The 21,759-nt window shown below is 45.6% G+C and overlaps 1 protein-coding gene across 6 annotated transcripts; it reads left to right on the top strand.

Annotated features, from left to right (window-relative positions):
* Nucleotides 1-2,713: 2,713 nt before the first annotated feature.
* On the top strand, nt 2,714-20,455 carry LOC120456712 (alpha-protein kinase 1). 6 transcript variants are annotated; one of them, XM_039643689.1, is made up of 10 exons: nt 3,982-4,432; nt 4,517-5,166; nt 8,709-10,221; nt 10,328-10,593; nt 10,677-10,905; nt 11,467-11,724; nt 11,788-11,900; nt 12,030-12,110; nt 13,889-14,220; nt 15,626-17,982. In XM_039643689.1, the coding sequence occupies exons 1-10, from the start codon at nt 3,993-3,995 to the stop codon at nt 16,526-16,528; spliced, it is 4,785 nt and encodes a 1,594-aa protein (XP_039499623.1). In that variant the 5' UTR covers nt 3,982-3,992; the 3' UTR covers nt 16,529-17,982. The 6 variants fall into 6 exon arrangements, with proteins under 6 accessions (XP_039499627.1, XP_039499623.1, XP_039499628.1 ...); XM_039643694.1 differs by adding an exon at nt 8,361-8,534 and having other exon boundaries at nt 3,982-5,166; XM_039643693.1 differs by lacking the exons at nt 3,982-4,432; nt 4,517-5,166 and adding an exon at nt 2,714-2,905.
* The last annotated feature ends 1,304 nt before the right edge of the window (nt 20,456-21,759 follow it).

Genomic DNA, 21,759 nt, shown 5'->3' with positions numbered 1-21,759 from the left:
TTTTGCCTACACTTTGCCTGTGGCACATCTCGACGGAGTCGGTAACTGTGAAAGAAAGACTTGAAAATGTTTGGTATCCCGCTAAAAAATAACACCAATGCTATGTGTATAGTTTTATTTTCAGTGAAAAGCGTTTTTCATTTGACCGAGTTTAGTTTATTACCAATAAAACAAATGTGCAAACGAAAATTTAAGTAGAAATTGTTTATAAGGCAGACATGGTGTATATGTAGTACGTAATTTCGGACAGTGCAGCACTGAGGCACACAACTTCAGAAGAATGGCACGGGGCCCAGGACGACCCCCATCCTTTTAGCAACCCCCTCCAAAGCTGGGCCACCCGCGAACCGCTTGGTAAGAAATAAGAGAAATCATTTGAGTTTTTGCGTTTACGCAAGACACGGGTTCCGAGCTGCTAATCCCCCGGCACCATCCCGAAGAGCCCCTTCTTGGCGGTATACTCGTACATATAGAATCTATCCTTCCTGATCCCCAACTGCAGATTCCCATCAGCTTTGTGCTCTGCTCGTCGTAATGTTGACTTTTCCATTTGCCTAGGCAATTTGTGGCACTGTTTTTTCCGCTTCTTCAGCGGGTTTTCTTATTTTCTTATTTTTATTTTTGCTTTCTTTGAACCCGTCTTCTGGCGTCTTCTGCGAATATCCTGCGGGCTTTGTTTGCGCCTGTATTTGCTTAAGCTGCACATGTCTGCGTGTGTAGTGTGTCTGTGTGTACCAGAGTGTGTGTGTTTGTGTGTGCGTGTGCACGGTGTTTGCTTACATGTGTAAATTACTTTTCAATCTTGTGATTACTTTTTTCCACATTTAATTATTTTAATTACGGCCCAGCGCACACAGCAGCTTTCGCATCTTCGTTTGCGCCAGCGAAAACCCTTTTCCTGCGACTGGTTCAAAGAACCCGAATGACGGCTCCCATGACTCCCCCATTGTTGCCTTGCTCCACTTGAAACTTGAACTTTGGGGCCTAAACTACTAAAAAAGAAACTGGGCTTTCATTGCGAATCTATCCCCATTAATATGATTCTTGCTATACATATCGAATTAAATATCGAAAATTGATACTGAATTAAATAAATCAAAATATAAACTCTGTTATAAAAATGAATAAACTATCTTTTGCATATAGATGCATTTTAAAGCGATCATTTCGCTTTTGCTGATCTGAGAAATGTGAACTGTAATTTATTTAAATATAAATACTATATAAAACTTTAAAGAGGGATCCCTACACATTGTTTAAAGTAAATACCCCATTGATTAAAGTTATTCCTCGACTTTGGAGTATCTTAATCACTGAACTGCAAAAAAAAGCACACATTCGCGCACTAAAATAGCCAGCTGTGGATTTTAGGTTGCAGTGATGATTGATGGATTGATGACGACGGCAAATGATGGATTCTCGATGCGATCGGCAAGCGGATGTGACCTGAATCACCTGCTGGAGTATGCGTCAGATGTGCTAATAGGTTTGCCAGCCTGGATCGCTATCTGCAGGTGAATGTGGGCATCTGGATCCGAATCTTAAGCGATCTTTGTTAGGCGATGGACGACGGACTGCCGTCCACGGAGGAAATCCCTGCACTTGAGTCGTCGACGGGATAAAGTCATTTGTGGGCTGCTGCCGACGTCGCTGCTCCGAGGATATCCTCGAAGTCCTCCGAAAAAAGCCGCCCCATTTCGGCCACGATTTTTCCTGCGGTCTTTCGGAAAAGGGGGGTGGCGGCGAACAGGACGAGCTTAAGTGCGCCGACTCCCAGACTGTTATACTGTTATACAGTGCTGGCCAGGGGGTGAGTACAATTCCACTTCGGGTTTTACTCCGAAAACGGTGACGACGACGGCGACTGTGACGTCGACTGCAATTTTCAGTGCGTTCGAAAGTTCGACAACTTTGGAAAACTGTCAGTTGGCAGCGAACTTAGAACAGGTAGAGACGCACGTTCCGCCTGGAAAATCGGTACAGAAACGGAACAGGCTAGAAAGGAACATATATTGCCCCAAACTCCCCGGACACACCGTATTGGGAAAGCCGAACGCTTCTTTTTTTTTTTGTTGTTTTGGGGTTCGGAAAACGTGCGTCGACGTCGACAGCGACTGAAAGACGGCGACTGAAACGGCGACGATGTAAAATTTTATTACCCCAAACGCATCGAGCAGTCGGGTTTTGGACGTCCGGACTTCACCGCCTCTCGCTGCGACGCAGACTTTTATTGCAGCTGCCATATAGAGTGGGTACATTCCATGGTCTGGCCCGGAGATCCCAAAAACTTTCTGAAGACGGACACAAACTTTTACCAGAGTGCGGCATAAAAGTGCAAAAGTTTTTGTTCGCAGCGCCACGAACTAAAAGCAAAACTTCCTAGCCGCCGCGCAAAACCCCCTTCACAAAAAAAAGTAAAACCCAGTGCAATGCAAACAAAAGCCCACGAATATAATAAACAAATACTAAAAAGTGCGTGCTCTAATTGACATCAAGTATACGCCCCGTTAGCCGGCTTCAGTTTACGAAAACATTAAACCTTAAACATTTTTCGAAGACATCACCGCCGTCGCGTTGACAAAAAGTGAGTTGAGTGTTTGCTTGTTTTTGTTACTGTTTACCCAGTTTTAGTTTGGCTTATTTTTTGTTTTTGTGAGACATATCCTACATATGTAAATGTATAAAACAAAGTGTTTGTGTGGAACAAGAAATCGCAACAGCAACGTTATCAGCCAGCAGCCACATCATTACCAGCATAGCAAATTAAACTACAAACAAAGGTCTTGACATAATGGTCAACCAATAAGTGAAGAGTGTTTTAATTAAAGCAAGTTAAAAACAAAATCAAAATCGAAATCGTAATCGCTAATAAGACAACAAAATCGAAACAGAATTCGCCAAATAGGTAAAGTTCATATATAAGTATTTGAATCTTGTAATATCCCCAATAGATCTTACAAATTTTTGTACCGAACTAATAACTGACAGTCTATAAATATATACAAGAATATATATATATATTGTGTACACTATATACCATGCTGATCCTCACCCAGACCCGCCCCCCTGCCCCTGTGAAGGCGAATATTTCGAAATAAAAAAAAAACACCAACCATAACGAGAAATCAAACAAATTAGTAATTACAAAACAGGAAAACAAAAACAAATAGAATACAAGTACAAGAAATTCAATGCAACAAGAATAATCACATTGAGAATTTGACAAACAAAATTGAAAATTCAGCTAGCGCAAATCTCGAGTTTCGTCTCGATATTATCCTAACCATTTAGATAACCACTAACTAAGAATCATTTTATTCCCAAATTTATAGGTGACTTAACGAATGTTCGCAGCGGTTCTATGGTTTAATAATATTTAGAAATAATCTTGAACCCTAAATCATTAGACTAGCTAATTCTGTATAAAAGTTATCCGACTAAGCCTTAGGTGTCGAAAAAAATGTAATTTTCATATCTTCGAGTAACATGATTTATAGTTTATGATAGTATTAAATTGATCATAAATAAGCAGAGTATTCTAACAATGAACCATTTTAATGACGACAACAAAACATTCACCCGCTGACACAATACTAGTAGTTTTTGCAAAAATTTTTGGTATACACTTTTGGTAAATTTTAGAGGTGGAGGATGCTTAATGCTTAAATTATGATTTGATTTTTGATAAACAAAAATTTTTGCTTGTCAACACCTTTTTGTTTACTGCAAACTGCCGATGGTGTCATTTTTTGTTATTAGGGAAATGGTTTCGATTTTGTTTAGTCTGGTGATATTGGAGGGAAATAAGTTTGGAATTCGGTTGCTGAAGCTGCAAAATGATAACGCTAATGATAATGTTTCAAAGGGGCATCTACACAAACTGCCACTTCTGCACTAAAAAAAAAACACCAAAATATAGCTTACGTTTCGTTTGACTTTTCACCTGATCAGCGGAGCCAAAGAGCCGGAAAAACGGAATAGCCACCGGGAAGATGGCGCTTTCCAAGCGGCCCCTTACAAAGGACACTCCGTTGTCCGAAAGCAACGGCAACCACGCCAATGGTAATGATCACGAGACCTCCATCAAGCGGCGCAAACGTTGCAGTCGCGACGAGGACTCCAGCCTCATCAACAACAACAATAATAACAGCAATAGCAACAACAACAACTTGCCGCAGAAGAAACGCAAACAGACCGGCCAGGGCCACATTGCAGACAGTCCGGAGAGCCCCACCTGCGGCTACCTGCCCACGCCACTGGCCAAAAGCAACACGGATGCGGACCAGGACGATGAGACCCTCATCCGCGAAACACAGGCGGCGCTGAAAAGCCTCTCGGGCAGTTGGCCCGACTCAAGGGGGAATTTGTATCGGCTGCAGGAACAGGACGAGAATCCACCGCCCTTCCAGAATCTGTTCGAGGAGAAGCAAAAGTATGAGGCCATCGGCAATCCCAGCCATGCCATGCAAGCCAGCTCAACAAATCCAAATCCCACACTCTTCTCACGTTTCCACAGACAAAAAGAGAACGACCAGGCGCGCCTAAATGCAGCCAGTGGCGGTGGTGTCGTTCATCTGGAGGCACAGGCACGCGGCAAAAAGTCGCCCGATGAGGATCAGGATCCGGAGGAACTGGAGGATACCTCCTCCTCCGCCTCGGGACAAGGCGTTTACGCCCAAGCGGCGTCGGCCTTCAAGCCGCCCATCGATATCATCAAACGGAATTATGTGGCCGCCGCACATGCCCATTATAGTGCCTATAATGCGGCCGCTGCAGCGGAATCTGCCGCCGGATTGGCCTACTATGGCTACGCCGCTGCCGCCGCCGCTAGTCAACAGCAACAGCAGCAGCAACAACAACATCAGCAGCAGCAACAACAACTAAGTACCACCTTCGATATTGCCAGTCAGCTGGGCGAGAAGCAGCGGCCCAAGGAACCGATGGCCGATGGCAAGCAGTACACGATCCTCCAGCCGGCGGGCATCGGCAGTCGGGCTGCTTCTGTAATGCAGGACATTGCATCGCGTGAGGGCGTTGTGGGCGTTCCGCTCGTGGCAACGCCACCATCAATGGCGGCCGGCAGTCCGGCGGCGGCGGTACCAACTGCAGGACCGTCGACTCCTTCGACACCGGCACCTAGTTATTCGCCGGGCAGCCAGAATCGCGGTAAGTGGTCACAAATAGTAAGCCAAAAACAAAAAAAAAAGAGAAAGAGAGTGATTTTCCAAGTTGATTGTGATGAGTTGGTGTGCCTCGCTGCTGAGAAGAATCCTGTGAAACTGTACTGTATTGTAAACAGAACTGATCAAAACAGTGTTGTACACATCACTGTGATTCAAACATTAAATAGTGCTGTAAGTGGTGCTGCGATTTGCTGACACATTACGACGACCATAAACAGTTCTGTTAACAGCAATGTAAATTGAGTTTCAATCATTTTGAATGAAGCAGTACAGTAGTTCACCTGCGATTCGTTGTGGTTCGGCTGGGTTTCCGTTTCCGATTCCGGTTCGACTGAACGATCGGTTGATGTGCGAGACTTCTTGTTGCATTGAGTTTACAGCTTCAATTGGCAAAATCTGAGTAAAGCCCCCTGTCCCCACCGCCCCCCAAAACCAACCCACTAAACACCCCTTAAGAGAGACAGAGACGGAAAGAGATAGAGAGAGTGTATGAGAATGTGTGAGTCGTCTTCTGATGTGTGTCTGATCATTGCGCCCAAAGAAAATGAGAAAAACCAAAGAAAGAGACACTCAATTTCCCTTCGTAACAGGCAACATTATGACGATTATTATACCGGTGGTTTTTGTTGTCATTATTATTCGCACAGACTCCTGCCCGTAACCCCACATATCTAAAAATAAAACCCTTTTTGCAGCTCATTCAGCAGCCAAAAAGACATTAAGCGATTTTGTCGTTATGAAAATGGGAACGGTAAGGGGAAGGGGGGTGCTGTGCTTTTGGTTGAAGTTGGGGGTTTCGAGCGCACAACAACTAATGGCTTGTAAACCCTTTATGCCACACAACACAGAGGCACATGGACAGACATCTTTTGGTTGAGTGCCTAAGCCTTGAGCTTTGCCTTCTACTAATTTCGCAGTACAATTTCCACAGGCGACGACGATGTGAATGTAGGGGTGGGCTGGGTAAGTGGGTGTGGCATGATTAGATATAAAGCATTATGAGCACGTTTTCCTTCAAAAACCACTTTTGCATATTTATTTTGTCATTATGTTTTGGCATTAATATGCTCAGCCAGAAGCTGAAGCTACTTTTCCTCCTGTGCGTGTATGTCCTTGGTATTCATATAATTTGAATGACTTTTTAAATAGTTGACGGAAGCCTTAGATTCTAAAGCTCGCTGCGTATACGTAATAAGTCATTAGCGTGCGGCAAGCCTTATGGTTATTGTTTTAGCCTCTTTGCTAATGTGGCTTATTAGGCTTTACCCTTCAGAGTTTATGTGCGTCTGGTTTCTAGACTCTCCTCTCAATCATTAGTTTTCGCCATGTTCCTTCTTTTTTTCCCTGTTTGCTCGCGCCACACACACGGAAATTTTCTAATGCACAAAAACTTTAGAGCCCCATCCCGTTGGCTTTATTTTAATTAAATTCTAATTAGAGACGAGTCGGTCCTTTTACCTTTGCTCGCTTTTCCTCCGGCAGCTGCAGTTTGACATTTTGTGCCCGGCCACGTAATAGACAAAAACAGGAGTAAAATATTTCGAAAAATATTTCATTAACCAACCCCCCATATCACACACATCATACATCAGAAAATATCAGGGGGCTTGGCATTTTATCTTCGAGGAGTAGCGCTTAGAAAGCGACCAAGTTGTTTTGGGTCTGCTCTGGTATGATATGGTATGGTCTGGTTCGGCTTGGCTTGGCTTGCTTTGCTTAGGTTTGATTTTTGAAGCTGTCTCGAAACCCGTTCCCGACTTCCCCTCTGTCGACTGGCGACTGTCATGTGTGCGTGAGCTTTTTAAAGTAAATAATGCAAAGCTGTTTTCCATCAAATTTTAATTAATTATTTAGGGTAAAAGAATTCGTGTTGCCTGCTGTTGATGATGCTGCTGCTCCCGCTGCTGCTTCTTTCGCATTGCTGCTTTTTAAGGTTTTTTTTAGGGCGGGTTCTACGTCAACTTGTCTCTCGTTGTATAATTAATTAGAAAATAGTCACCCTCCCACTGAATCCACCTGTCTCATGCTGGCATGTCTATATATGCTCTCCACCTCCACCTCCCGCTCTCGCTCACGTTCTTCTTCATCGTTGAATTTAAGTTATACTGTTAATTGGTTAATTGTAGATGGCGTCAAATGCCCCACGCCGCATTGTACGGGCCAAGGACATGTCACCGGATTGTATTCGCACCATCGCAGGTACCCATCCATATATATCCCATGGAACTGTCCTTCGGTCACACAATACAAAACATGTTCTTTTTCTTTATTCATATGTATATCATTCGATCTGCCATTAATGGGAACTTGACAGTTTGTCGGGTTGTCCGAAGCGCGATAAAGTAACCACAGAATGTAAGTTTTCCCAAGAATTCAAAAAGAAAAAATACTTCCGTTTCGCATGCCCGTGTATGCCTAGTAGTCGCTCTATCTCTGTCTCTGTCTCTGTCTTTCACCAACTCTTTGTCTCTCTCTAACTGTCAATCTGTATCCTACTCTTTTCTCCCTGTCTCTGTCATCGTATTTATTAGCAAAGTCTTGAGTGTGGATATTTGATGTGTATGAGCGGTCTATCCTCTTCTTCTTTCAGATTCTCTAAAACTTAACAAATACATGCTGAATTCATTCATTCTAAAGAAAGTTTTCCTATTTTAGATTTACTAATATTTTCGTTATTAGTATTGTATTCCTTAAATGAACTCATATTATAACTTTGGGAACTAAAAAACTTTTTTTAAGCAATTTATTCATGAACGGTTTTTAAAACCGAAGTGGAGCTATTAAACATATTTATACTCATTTTGTAAAGGTAGTATACAAATATTAAAACAATGTGATTACAGTAACATGTACTTTTAATTAAGACTTCTTCACGCCTATCCTTCTCATTCCATCTTTGCATGATCTTAGATAGATCTACAGTTTGTCCACAGTGATAGAGTCTATAATTCTGTTGTTAGAATGCATGTAGCTTACAATTAGCTTTCGAGATGGGTTGGATCAACAAGATCCTTCCCTCTGGCTACAGAGTAATTTTGACATGACCTGATAGAGGATCCTACTGCTCTTTCTCGACCTTTCTCTGTCTCTGTCTGTGTCTCTGTCCCTGTCTGTGGAATGCCTTGTTGTTGTAGTCGTGCTGATCCTCCGAAACTGATGATTCCCATGCACTTGCAGTGCTGGCTTTGCACGAGCAGATCCTGAAATGCCCCACGCCCGGGTGCAATGGTCGTGGCCACGTGCAGCCGCATCGCAGCGTGCACCGCAGCCTCTCCGGCTGTCCGCAGGCGGTAAGGCGCTCGGGCGTAACCAGCCGCCGTCCGGGAGCAGCTCCACTAGCAGCAGCAGCAGGTGAACCACTCTAGCCACTCCACTGAGCTTTCAATCCAACCCACCAATCCAATTCAGCCGACAGTGTGTGAAAGAAGCTCCCAAAAAGAACCATTCCGAAACTGATCTGTGTGTAACGCCCTTTCTCTGTTCTATCGCTCCATGTCTTGCTCTGTTCTATCTCGCACCATCTAGCCGATCTGGACAAACATGAGAAGGAGCTGCATCCACTGGACAAACTGAAGCTGGCCTCCAATCACTATCTGAACAATAATAACAGCAACTGCATCAACAATAACAGCACAAAACTGAGCGGCTCCACAACGATGCCGATTATCAAATCGGAATATAGTCCTGTTGCCAGCATAAAATCGGAGTATAACAAGAGCCCCATGCACTCATATCTCTCGGGGGAAGCGGCCGCGCCCGCCCCCGCCGCCCCTTCATCAGCGTCCGCCGCCCAAGCGCCGCGTTCCGGATCGGCAAGCGGAACAGCAGCTTCCAATGGAGAGAACAACCTGCATGCACCGCATCTGAGTCGCTTTGTGGGTCTCCAGAGTCCGCCACATCAGTCACATCTCAATCCTCACGGGCATCACCAGCAGCAACAGCAACAACAGCAACAGCAGCAGCAGCAACAGCAGCAGCAACAGCAACATACGTTGCACCAGCAGAGAGGACCCTTCATAGAGGGCAACGATGTCCCCGATCCTTCAGCCAATTATCACTCGGAACACCAGCAACAGCAGCAGCAGCAACAACAGCAGCAGCAGCAGGCCGACGACCGACAGCAGCAGTATGAACAAATGCGGTATGCCCAAAGTCATGTCACCGTGGGTCCAAGCGGTGAATTGATGGCGCCCAACGGAGGAGAACTATCGCCGGGTACGGCGAGAAGCGCCTACGAAGCGCATCCCGGGCATCCGCATCCGCATCCCGGACATCCACATCCACATCCGCCCGTTTCGCTGAGTTCCCTAAGCTCTCCAGCTTTTACGGTAGATGCGGTGACGGCAGCCAGTGGAGCGGGCTTTGAGCGATACGATCCCAGCGGCGTCTGTTGTCCCAGCAACGGTCAAAGGGCCACCGCGGCAACAGCGGCGACGGCGGCGGGCGCTTCTGCGGCGGCGGCTGCCTATCACTATCTGCCCCAAACCACCGACGAGATGCAGGCCCAACAGCAGAAGTATCTGCAGGAGCAGCAACTGATGCTGGCCAAGGCGGAGCACGAGGAGTTGGCCAACGGCGGACAGCCTCTATATCCGCGGCCCATGTATCACTATGATCCCACGATGGGCCCTCTGCCGCCGGGCTTCTCGGCCATTAATCTGTCGGTTAAGATGGCCGCTGCTCAGGCAGCAGCTGCAGCAGCAGCCTATCAAAATCAACAACAACAACAGCAGCAGCAGCAGCAACACCACCAGCAACAGCAGCAACAACAGCAGCAGCAACAGCAGCACGGCAAACAGAGCAGCTCACCCGCACCCAATGTGAGCGGTGTGCCGGCGGTGGATCTCAGTGGTTCCACCTCGGTGACGAGCAGCAGTCCGCACGGTTTCAATTCGCCAGCCTCACACAACCAGTATACCGCCCAGCGGATGGGCAACGGCAGCCCGCAGCCTGGAGCTAGTCCAAACATAGCTAGTCCCCAGGTGCCCAGTCCCCAAGGACAGACCTTGGACCTTAGCGTCACCCGATTACCCCACAGGTTAGTCATCAAGACCCTTCAAAACACATGTGTACAAACCATACCCATGACTATATGTGTTTATCGGGTGCCTATATTACTAATCACTTGACTTATTCATCCGCAGCATTATTACGAGCCCGCAGTACGGCGCCGATGGCCTGGTGGTGGGTCATGCTCAGGGCTTTGTAAGTGGAGCGACAGGACCTCTCGGTCCGGGCAATGGTGGACCACCACGATCGCCGCAAATGGAACCAGTGGACTTCAGCGGACCTCCAAGACCCTTGGGCTTTGGTCTGGTTGGACACATCAGCGGTCCGCGACCGTACAGCCGCGAATCCACGCCAGACAGCGGCGGATCTCACTACATCGAAACGTATCGGGATCCCAGTGGTTAGTAAAGAACCCAGAGCTCAAAAGAATACTGTTCGTGGCACACGTTTGACACCACTCTTTCAAACCTTCGCTCTTTGCAGGTTACTCACCGCACCCTGGCTATGGGATGGTGGTGCAATCGGACTATCCGCCTGCTGGATACCACGGCTACGGTCCGGCTGCCTATCAATGCAGTAATCCGTACGCCACAGCCGTGGGACCCGGTGGCTATCCCACGCCCGTTTCCGGCGGATACTCGCCCAGTCCGGCCACCTGCTACTCGATGCCACCGCCACAACACATCCCGCAGCACGACAAGTCCAAGGACGGGTAAGTCCTCCCAGTGTGGTTAACGAATTATGTAATAATTGGAGGAAAAACGTCCATCCATCTATGTTGTGGCCACCGCTTCATTTTTGCAATCCATCTTTGTCAAAAGAAATGTGTCTCCGCAACACCTGGAGCGCATATAAAATAAGCCTTTAACTCAGCAGTGCCCGATATAATTATCTTAAAATGTGTACTTTAAACCTCAAAACTTAAGCACAAGGTTCAAAGGGAAAACTTTAATCTAAAGCAGTCGACCTTATGAGTGATAGTTGCCAAACAAAATGCAGTCCTTCGTGGACACTAAGGCCGAGGGTCGAGAGACTTTAATATTTATGATTACGACTGAATGTGGCCGCAGAGCGGTCGTAAAACCATCCCCTCAGCCACCCCGTGATTAAATGAAACTTTAAAACCGAAAGTTTCAAGTCCAGAGTCTTAGCCGCACGAACAAACGCAGACATATGGAGTCCTCTTATCTGAGGGCGACCACTTGGCCTGGTTTAAGTTCCAGGAGTGGGCTTGGGTCACTCACTAATTCTTCGTCCGTTCTTCTCTCGCCAGATTGACGGGCTGCTCGCGCTCGGACCGCAACCATCTACAGTCGCACTCGCAGGAGCTCAAGTGCCCCACCCCGGGATGCGATGGCTCCGGACACGTGACGGGCAACTACTCCTCACACCGCAGCCTCTCCGGCTGTCCAAGGGCTAACAAACCGAAGAGCAAGCCCCGCGATGGCCAGGATTCGGAACCCCTGCGTTGTCCCATTCCGGGATGCGATGGATCCGGCCATTCCACCGGCAAGTTCCTCTCCCACAGAAGGTAAGTCCTTGGTGTCCAACGGCGGTTGTGGAATTAAGGCTCATGCTGTCCTTAACCCTCTAGTGCTTCGGGCTGTCCGATTGCCAATCGGAACAAGATGCGAGTCCTGGAAGCCGGTGGCACTGTGGAGCAGCACAAGGCTGCTGTGGCTGCTGCCACGGCCATGAAGTTCGATGGTAAGTACATAATTTACTCATTGCTATTTTAACCTGGTGAATGTCCTTCGCGTTTAAATGAGAACATTTCTTATATTAGTAGCCCTAATCTCCATCGAATTTTTTCTTCTTTTAACCCAATATCTGTAGCCTGCACCACGGTGGGAAGCCAGGGCATTAAGAAGCCCAAGTTCGATGAGGTCACCATGGTCTATCCAAAGGGTTATACAGGTGAGTGGCCCGATCTTAGACGCTTCATCTCGCTCTCCTTTTCTCTCGCTGTCTCTCTCTTGCGTGTATTTTTCTGTTATGAACTGGGCTTAAGGCTTAAGGTATACCATTTCCCTCCGTTATCAAAAAGAGGGGTTGGGTGATAAAGTTAGCAACAAAAAAAGAAGAAAAATAATTATCGGTTACCTAATCAATTTCCCCAATCAAAACGAAAAATATCACTGAAAATAAAACCTCAAAAATTATTCAAAATATCGTATTCTTCTTCTCAGTTGTTGCTCGCTTTTTGTCTTGAACATTTTCGGTTGGAATTTTGTGTGCGTGTGCTAAATGCTAAAGTCAAACGATAAAAAAGAAAGCATTAAAAGAAATGAATAACGGAAAGCAAATATTCAACAAGAAATAACTTTATTTTTGGTTTTGGTTTCGGAAAATGCAACACAAAAAGAATTTTAAGAAGAATTTAATTTTGCAAATTTCCATTAAGTTTCGAGATCCTTCGAAATCCCCCAGCCTCCGACAACACCAACTCCCCCGAAAGCCAAACACTCACTAGAAATATCCTCTGAAAATCCTCCCGATAAACCCGGTACATAACAAGAACCCATTTATATTCAATACCACACACACGCACAACTGCATCATCGTGTGCATGTGTGAGTGTGTGTGTGTGTGTGAGCTACGAACAAGAGAACAAAGCAAACGCAAAAGCAACAAAGAAGCTGATCAAAAGAGAAAGAAACAATTAAATTCCTAGTTTTCTAATTCTAATTTAATTCTGTGTTTCTTCTTTTCGTTTCGTTTCATGTCGTTTTTGTTGACGTTTTCTTTTAGATTACGCAACGTTTTGTATCGGTGCCGAGTATCTACTGTAAATAGAAAACGAAACCACTGAATCGCAGTCAAAACTGTCCGAATCGAATCGAAACTGAAACCACAACCAGCAACCAAAAATAAATGCAATGAAAATCCAAATGCAGCAGAATAAAAACCAAAACAAATACAAAACAAATTTTATGTGTCTGTATATATAACCGAAAGACAGCTATGCGAACAGACCACAAATTGTCATACCAACAAATAACACAAATCAGAGAATTAAATTAAAAATAAAAATGTACATACAAAAATTGCCAGGGAGTCTGTCGATCAAGGTAAGCCTGAAGATAAGATGATAAAAGCCCACTAAACCACCTACTAACACCTAACACCCACTCATTCACAAACATAGCAAACTCTTGCACACACACACTGAGTCAAACGAAATTTCCCTTAGCACTAACCAACCCATTGATCTACTATTATGCAAATGTGACTTATCTTATTCCACGAACTGTGATTTAACTACGGTGATCAAGTAGAAAATAAGAAAGTTACAATTTTTAAATATGAAGTACAAGCTGTTTGTAAACGATGCATCGTCTGTTCCGCGTCTATCTCAGTGGGAGATTGTATGATTGGCACAAACCGCTGCACCGTTTACAATTAGCATTACAAGTTAAACACTAGTGTCCTAATAAATGTTTGTGACTCACACCATCAAAACACCAACACACGCTCTCACACACCACACACACATCATCACACCAACATCACCAACTCACAATAGTGCCAATTGAGTTGCTAGCACACGCGCACATTGACGAACCGAGGAATGGCAGACGATCCCCCGGATCAAAAAGAGAAAATCCATAACAGCATAATGAGCATTCATAGATCGTAGGACCGTATCATCCACTAACAAGCCTCTGCATTGCCCTTCTATTCACTTGGAACAGGCGGCAGCGGACTGGACATCGTCATGGGCGGCGTGGGAAGCAGTGTCGGCGTGGGACTGGGTCTCAATGTGGGCATCGGGGTCACCAGCAGCAGTAGCAGCAGCAGCGCCGGTGGAAATAACAACACCAGCGGCAATAGCAACACCGGCGGAACCGAGAAGAATCCATCTGGTGGGGGTAACTCATCGGGCGTTAATGGCAGCGATGATCTCAACACGCTGGAGGCCGAGATTTCGGAGCTTCAGCGGGAGAATGCACGCGTAGAATCGCAAATGATGCGACTTAAGTCGGACATCAATGCCATGGAGTCGCAGCTGAGCACCAGCGATCGGGTATGTAGGCTCAGGTTCGTTGACGGCAACAAATTATGAGACCAAGTCCATTTCCCACTAGGCTAAGCGCACCAACTTTGCAGACGATGGTCACACTGAAAGTTTTGCACCACCCCTTAATAACACCTCCTACTAAGGCCCCATCGTCCCTCCGTCCCCCTTAAAACTTTCGACTCAAACGAGACTTTGAGTAGAGTTCTTTTTGCCCATAGTATATCGCTTTTGTTGTTTTGAGTTCGGTCTGTCGTCACCTGAGCGAGTTTTGTCTTGCCACTTTTCAAGGACGTCTCTAAAACTCGCCAAAAAAAAACAAAAACAATGAACAACAAGTAAAAGAAAGTAAAGTTAAGTAAAGTGAAATAAACTTAGGGTAAAGTTGAATCGAAAACGAGGGCACGAGCAAAAAGTTTTAACAGCCGCCGACGCAGACGTTAAATTATCCAGGATCTTTTGGTTTTCAAGCCTAACACAACTCATATTTGCATGCAGAGGCCAAAACAAATACAAACTTGATTGTAGACTGTATCCTATCAGCTCATACGTTCATTTCAACATCAGTCGAACAGCATTTTCTCGTCGTGTATTAAATCCACCCGAATTGCAGTGCATTTGCACTCCACCCCCTGCTGACGTCAGCCAATCGGTGACGTTGCATCCTTGCTGCATCGGACGGCGAATCAGAATCGGCGGCGTCAGGGGCAGGAGGCACACACCCCTAAGCACACACGCCCACACCCACACCCACAGCAACAGCAACATCCACGTCTCCCTAAGGCGCACAAGTGTGCTGACGTGTGTGCGCTGGTCATGCGCAGGCCATGATGTTGCAGCCCAACAACGAGGCGCCAACAAATCGCAGGACGCCATTCGACTTGCTACTAAAAGCTGGGCAATGGGGCGAAAAAAAGACGAAGAAAAAAGTACAACAAAAACGAGAACAAGTCCCCCCGAACACGGGGGCAGCAATAACTGTGCTACAAAGGCGCCGGCAGCGACGTCGACGCAGCATTAACCTTTGTATTTTTGGGGCAACCCCAGGCCCCCAAAAACTCCGAAAAAGCCACGCTTTCTCGCTCTCTCCTGCTCTCGCCAGATTTCGTCGTCTCTGTTTGCCTGCGGTGTTCGGGCTCACTTCGTTCAGGATTCGTCTCTTTTTTTTTTCCCCCCCTTGCTTGCTCCCCATCCCATTTCATTTTTATTTCACTTCTGTATGTGATAGCGCGTTCTTATTGGAATTCCCATACACATATGTGGCACATGAGCAGGGGTTTATGTACCCGGGCGAAACACCCCACCCAATCAAGTAAATTGAAAACCGATTCGTGACCGTCGTCTGAATTGCAACACACTTAACCCTAACCACTAACCATATAGTATGTATACATTTCTGTTGTGCCCACTATAGGAGGCTTCTCCATTGAGCGGTCATCAGCAGCAACAACAGCGTTCCTCGGTGGCTTTGGCCTCGCCCAGCGGGCAATCGCCATTCGCCAGTGTCAGTTCCACCAGTGGTGCCAGCTCCTCGGTCAGTGGCGCCACCACCAACAGCAGCAGCAATAACAGCAACTCTGGCGGTGGCACCACCAATGCCAACGATCTGAACCACTCGATCAGCAATTTGGCACCCAGTTCAGGCAGCAATCCCAACCAGCCTATTGAGGGCGTGGGAGCACCACCCAATGCCAATCTGAACAACTATTATGAGAGCCTAAGGAATAATGTGATCACGTTGCTGGAGCACGTGCGTCTGCCACCACCACCTCCACCGCCTGGTGCGGTCACGCCCAGTTCGTCGGCATCATCGGTGGTTCATGGACTGGATAATGTGTGTGGTGCCGGTGGGCAGTTGGTGGCCGGGGGATCGCTGGTGGGTGGAGAGCATGCGACAGCGTACTCCACACTTCTGCCGCCGCCACCGCCACCGTCGTCAGGCGGTGCCGCTACCGGGGGTGGAATGTACGGTGGTGGTGCTAATGGAGCTACTGATCTCCATCAGGGCTCCATCACTGGCTCCAGCAATGGTGTAGGAGGAATAGGATCTAGCGGAGCCGTTGGACCGCCTCCAGTGCCACCGCATCATCATCCCTACACGGTGCATCATCCCGTTAGCTACGCCCATCCACATGGTCATCCGCATGCACACCCACATCCGCACGAGCACTTCGACTCGTATATCTCAAAACTGCAGTCGCTATGCGTGCCCCCCGATGTTTATGCCCTGCCCGAAGATGCGGATCGGCCCGTCTACAACTCAGTGAAGCCAACCATGCACCAGGACTACGGCAAACTGATGCCGACTCCCATCTAAGAACTCTGAGAATCAAAAGCCCAGTACAGGTGACCCCAACATAGAGCCACATCCCGTCCAGGGCTCAAACACGTGTAAATACTTAGGCACAAGCAGTGAAAAGTAGGAAGTAAGTGGGAAGTAAAAACTGACGTTATACATAGGCCTGACTTCTCAAGGCAGACTATACAAATTAAAATTGGGACAGAGTGTCGGGGTCACCCGTACGTACTCGATGCCCCATTAGTAGATACATAAAGCTAGTTTTTAGGGATAGAAACCTAACCATTTAGTTGGTTGGGACAATGCTAGTTCCAGTCTTAGTAATTAGAACTGTTCCACATCCTAGATCCTAGACGCTTTCGTCGTGTGTTGATAGCAATGATGTATAAAATAAAAACAAGAATGCAAAACCGAACTTAAGTGTGTAATTCGATTATAAATTGCAATTTTTTTTGTCTGTATCAAATACTACAACTAGAAGTTATAGAAATCGATATATTATATATATAATTATATGAAATAACAAACTCCAAATATATGTTTAAATCTAGGGCATTTGTTTGCTGTTGATGTCTGGTCAATTTTTTGCATACGGATCGCAAGATGTTCGTCACTACCCAATAGACCCTACCCAATTTCCACGTAGTGCCCCTCTAGCCCATATCCGCGCAGGCTAAGTTAAGTTTAGTGGCAAAGTCGAACACCAAAGTGGAAAACGCAGTAAAATACAACATATAAACGTGCAAATATAATCAGTACTAAACTTAGTGGATGTAATCGAACGATTTTTTTTTTTGTTTTTTTTTGTGTAACTGTAATATTAAAATGTAATAGAAATATCAAGCGAATATCTAAAACTATAATGGGTAAGTGTGTGAAAGGAAGTGAGATCGTTGAATTGCAAGGCGGCAATATCTACATAAAATCGGGAAAGAAAACATATGCAGATTATATCAGTATGTGTGTACATGTATATGTCTGCTTTTCTGTAGAATCGTAAGTTTTAATGTTACCCCTTACGAAATCGGACAAGAGGCATTAACAAAGACCCCTAAGAAAATTGAACGGATAAATAGATTAAAATTCAGTGCAATACGTTCAACCAAATGAAAGCAACGCTAAAAACCAAAATCGTAATTTACTAATTGTGTAAGCTTAAGTAAACCAAGTAGTTGAACAAAAAGTCACGTTTTTTTTTTGTATCGTCATACGTCTAATCTTAAAACTTAACTTTAACTAAATAAAAAAAAAAATAAAGAGTAGATCGGAGAAGAAATCCCCAGGCCGCAAGGTAATTTAGACGAATTTTAAAAAAATAAAAACCAAATGGAAAAAGTTTAAAACACAAAAAAACAAACGGCACGAAGCAAATGTCGAAAAAGTATGAAAATAAATAGCAGGCTTAACTGAAATCATTGTATTAAACGAAGTAATACATTACGACGATTAATATAATTACACTAAACTAAATATAAAACTAAAATATATATATAATATAATATTGTATTGTATGACAAGAAAAAATTCTGTAATTTACAAGCGAAAAATATTTTATGTGATCATTGTCTTTTTTTTTAATATTACAAGAAATAAATAATTCGAATACCAAATAAAGGATATACACAATAACGACTTGGTTGTTTGCACTAAAAAGGGTTTAGTTTATATGTATTGAGTTATTGTTTATGGGCATTAAAAAAACGTTTTAAGTGTTCTTCAAGCTCGATTATCTATCCTAATTGCTTTGCATCCGAATTCCCATTTTGTGGGCTTTGCATTAGCATAAATCAGTGCTAAATTGTTCATTTTCGTTTTTTTTTTTTGGGGTGGTATGCTCTTACAGTGGTAATCGAATGAAAAATGCGAAGCAATTTCTTGGCAATGTTTTTAATTTCAATTAGCCACTGGCACTGACCAAAGGACCTCCCGCTGAAAGGCCGCTAAACGATGAAGGATGCTGGTCAAGCAGAAGAAGCAGGAGCGGAAGCGGGATGTACTGCCACTTGATTTATGTGGCTTCATTAGACATTCCGCACATAGCTGGTGAACCAAGTAGCCAGGGGGCTAAGTGATTGCCAAAAACTAAAACCGAGCACACGGCCAAAGGCAATTAGAAGCGAACTTCAATGAAGGGATGTGCTGTGGTGGGCGAGAATTTCCCCTTTTCCCTTTCCCGGCGAATTTGCAAGTTTTCCGATTGACCAGCATGGAATATTTTTGGTTGCCACCTCGAGCACTCAAAGCTCACGGACCAAGGGCAAGAAAAAAAAGCTGGGAAAAAGGGTTCTCAGGTCCGGTTTTGGTTTGTGTTTGCCCGTGTGAGCCGCAAAAATATTTGCATAGTTACCTTTAATGTGGTTCGCTTCGGGATGGCTCAGGTCGGTTCAGAGTTCACAGCTCACAGTTTGCAGTTCGCAGTTCGCAGCTCGCAGACTCGATGCAAAGTTCTTCGAAAACAAACGAACAAAAGTTTTCTTTGCATAAACACACACACAGTTGCACAACAACTCGTACATGCTGGCATGTAATTTAAAATGAAAAATTCTATTCTTTTGACGCAATCACAAACACACACATACACACACACATGCTCACAACCACCCACACATACGTCAGCGAGCATTGATTTCATTTGCATAAATAAGGAAAAAGGCGACCTGGAAGGGAGAGTCTGGCCCCAAAGTGGTTGGGGTGGAGGCGGGATCTGTGGGCGGATGGGGGCTACGAAGGTCCTCTGTGCCGCCGATAACGTGAGGCAAAAGAAACTATTGCCTACTTACGGGCGCCGAAAACAGTCGCACACTTGCACAGTGGGACAAAATGCCTGACGAACTGCTACAAATATTTTGATAAATGTCGTCAAAATCCAGTAATGGCTACTAGAATTTATCTGCTATTAATACATTGATTCTACTCCTTTGATTCTTCTCTCTACTTATACATATTCACATTGTATGTTTGAATCCCCAATAAGTGCGTGAAATAAACTCGTCCACGGTGCCACGTACTGTCACTCCCCCACTCCGCCACCAGGAACCCCTTCACCAACCCCTGCCCAATCCGCACCCACCATGCGTATGCCGAAGGGCGGCGGCAGTCAAAAATCGCATAAATTAAAAAACTGCACACACTCACGCACAGACATGCGATGGATGGGAGGTGGAGTGGCGGGTTGGGAGGCAATGGCAACCCTTTGTGCCAACTCCCACCGCCCCCTCGCCCAGCTGTCGCTCACCACCAAGGAAGTAATAAAGTATCTCGAAAGTAACTTATTAACCATGCTGACAACGCTGCCAGCGAAGCTCCTGGAGCTCCAGACACACAGTGAGCTTCGGGATACCAGGACTCCAGGACGCCAGGACTCCCGGGCTCCAGGGCTCCAGGATGTGTCTGTGCACCACACGCACACACTCGCATTTCTCCGCTGTAGGAGAGGGGTGTGGAGTGGGCTCACATTTTGGAACGGGCCCCGGGTAGTCATGTTTCATGTTTGCTAATTGCAAGTCGATTTTTCATTTCGCATTTCTCTCCAGAGTGTCGTAGTGGACCTGGGACCTCGGCTGCAACCTCAACCTGAAGCCTGAATCCCCATCAGAACCTGAGGTCCGCAGCGTGCACAAGGAAAAATGGCGGGGCTAGTACTAGTAAAATCATGTTTTTTAGTACGATCAGTGTGGTTTCGAAGACTTTTCTCTAAAATAAAACAATCGAAATATGAGCAATTTACAATAATTAGGAATGATTTGTTAATTATAAAATCTCCTTTATAGCAAGTACAATGAAATTGACAACACCTATTTCAATTTTCTTTTAGTGCCATACAGGAGCTGGCCAAGGAACTGATTGAGTCTGTGGAAATTGTTGAGGTTTCCGCTGACCCACTCAACGCCGGAACCACATCATCCCGGAAGGGACTCACGCAAAAAGGGAAAAATATTTAATTTAAAGCAGCATAAAAACAAAGACGACGACGGGAAGACGGGAAGGTGGGGTGAGTGTAGCCAGCAAATGGTTAATTTAATTACAAATTCTTTGCTTTCTTTTCCATTCGTATTAAATTTTCATGGGGTCCTGACATCAGCTTCCTGTGCGTGCGTGAGTATGTGTGAGCTGCTGCCAATGTGGTGGTGGTGGTGATGGTGGTGGGTGTGCGTATGTGTATGCGGGGCACCTGCTGTCATTGCCGTCTTTGCGGCATTTTGGCCGCTTAAATACCCAGGAGACTTGAGAAAAAGCATCCACACTCGCAATCACCCACTCAGCCCTTCACACGTACACACAAACACACACACACACATGGACACGCTGATTGTCCTTTCAATGAAAAATAGCACTCATTAATGTTGCTCATTAGCAGGACCTCGCATCCTGCTCCTTGACTCCTCTGCCCTGCCAGTGACATTCCCTTACGAGTCTAAGGACCTTACCAACACCCCCCAGATCTCCCAGATCGACCACCTCCGGCCTCTTGGCCATTCAGCAAGTGTCAACTGGCAAATGATTTGCCATTATTTACTAATAAAACTCATCGAGTTTCGGGCCTCCGCTAATCGAATGTGTGCTCCGCACCACCCAACCACTTTGGCTTCTGTGTCCTGGCAAGCGAAGGACTCTTAATTCGAAGCGACTCACACGTTTACGCTGGCAAATGACCTCAATCAACGCGGTCGAGAGATCAGCTGGGGGAAATTAGTGTACTTTAGTTATACGAGTATAAGAACAAATCCTTAAAAGAGGATGTGTAGCGAAAATATCGAACCATTACCGTAGTAATCTGAGCAACATTTAGAAGCCGAGAAGCTTGGGAAACGCTCCGCAACTTTTAGCTCCCATGAAACTGCTGACAATGGAGCTGATCATCATCCAGTAAACAAATTGCCACCAAAATAATTCTTCCCTTTCTTTGAGACAGCAGTGAGTGTCATATTCGTAAGAATAACATCACTTGCCGGTTCCATTTGTTTGATTATATTTTGTCCAAGCATTGGACGACATTTGTTGACCAGACGAGAGGGTGCGGTGCGGTAATCTTTCATATCGATTCAATAGCTGGCTTCCGGTTCGATTCCGGTGCCTGTCAATCAGAAGAGGTCCCACATGGCTTACCGGAGTGCGGGGCTGAACTCCCCGAACTCCTTTGTCAGGGCTATCCTTACTTGGACTTCCACTTGGACTTTTGCCTGCCAGTCAAACTCTTTTTGGCTGCCCAATTCTTTGCATTTAATTTCGTTTATTCATTCGAACGACCA

The sequence above is a fragment of the Drosophila santomea genome, chromosome X (genome assembly GCF_016746245.2).
Source record: "Drosophila santomea strain STO CAGO 1482 chromosome X, Prin_Dsan_1.1, whole genome shotgun sequence".
NCBI lineage: Eukaryota > Metazoa > Arthropoda > Insecta > Diptera > Drosophilidae > Drosophila > Drosophila santomea.
The sequence above is the reverse complement of the archived record's forward strand: the minus strand, read 5'-3'. Positions and strand labels throughout refer to the sequence as shown.

Bases quoted from the DNA above. Each gene is read 5' to 3' on its own strand.
- LOC120456712 (XM_039643694.1), top strand. From the start codon at position 3,993: ATGGCGCTTTCCAAGCGGCCCCTTACAAAGGACACTCCGTTGTCCGAA. The intron at 5,167-8,360 runs GTAAGTGGTCAC...ATGCACTTGCAG, and splicing joins GCCGGGCAGCCAGAATCGCG to TGCTGGCTTTGCACGAGCAG. The intron at 10,594-10,676 runs GTTAGTAAAGAA...CGCTCTTTGCAG, and splicing joins AACGTATCGGGATCCCAGTG to GTTACTCACCGCACCCTGGC.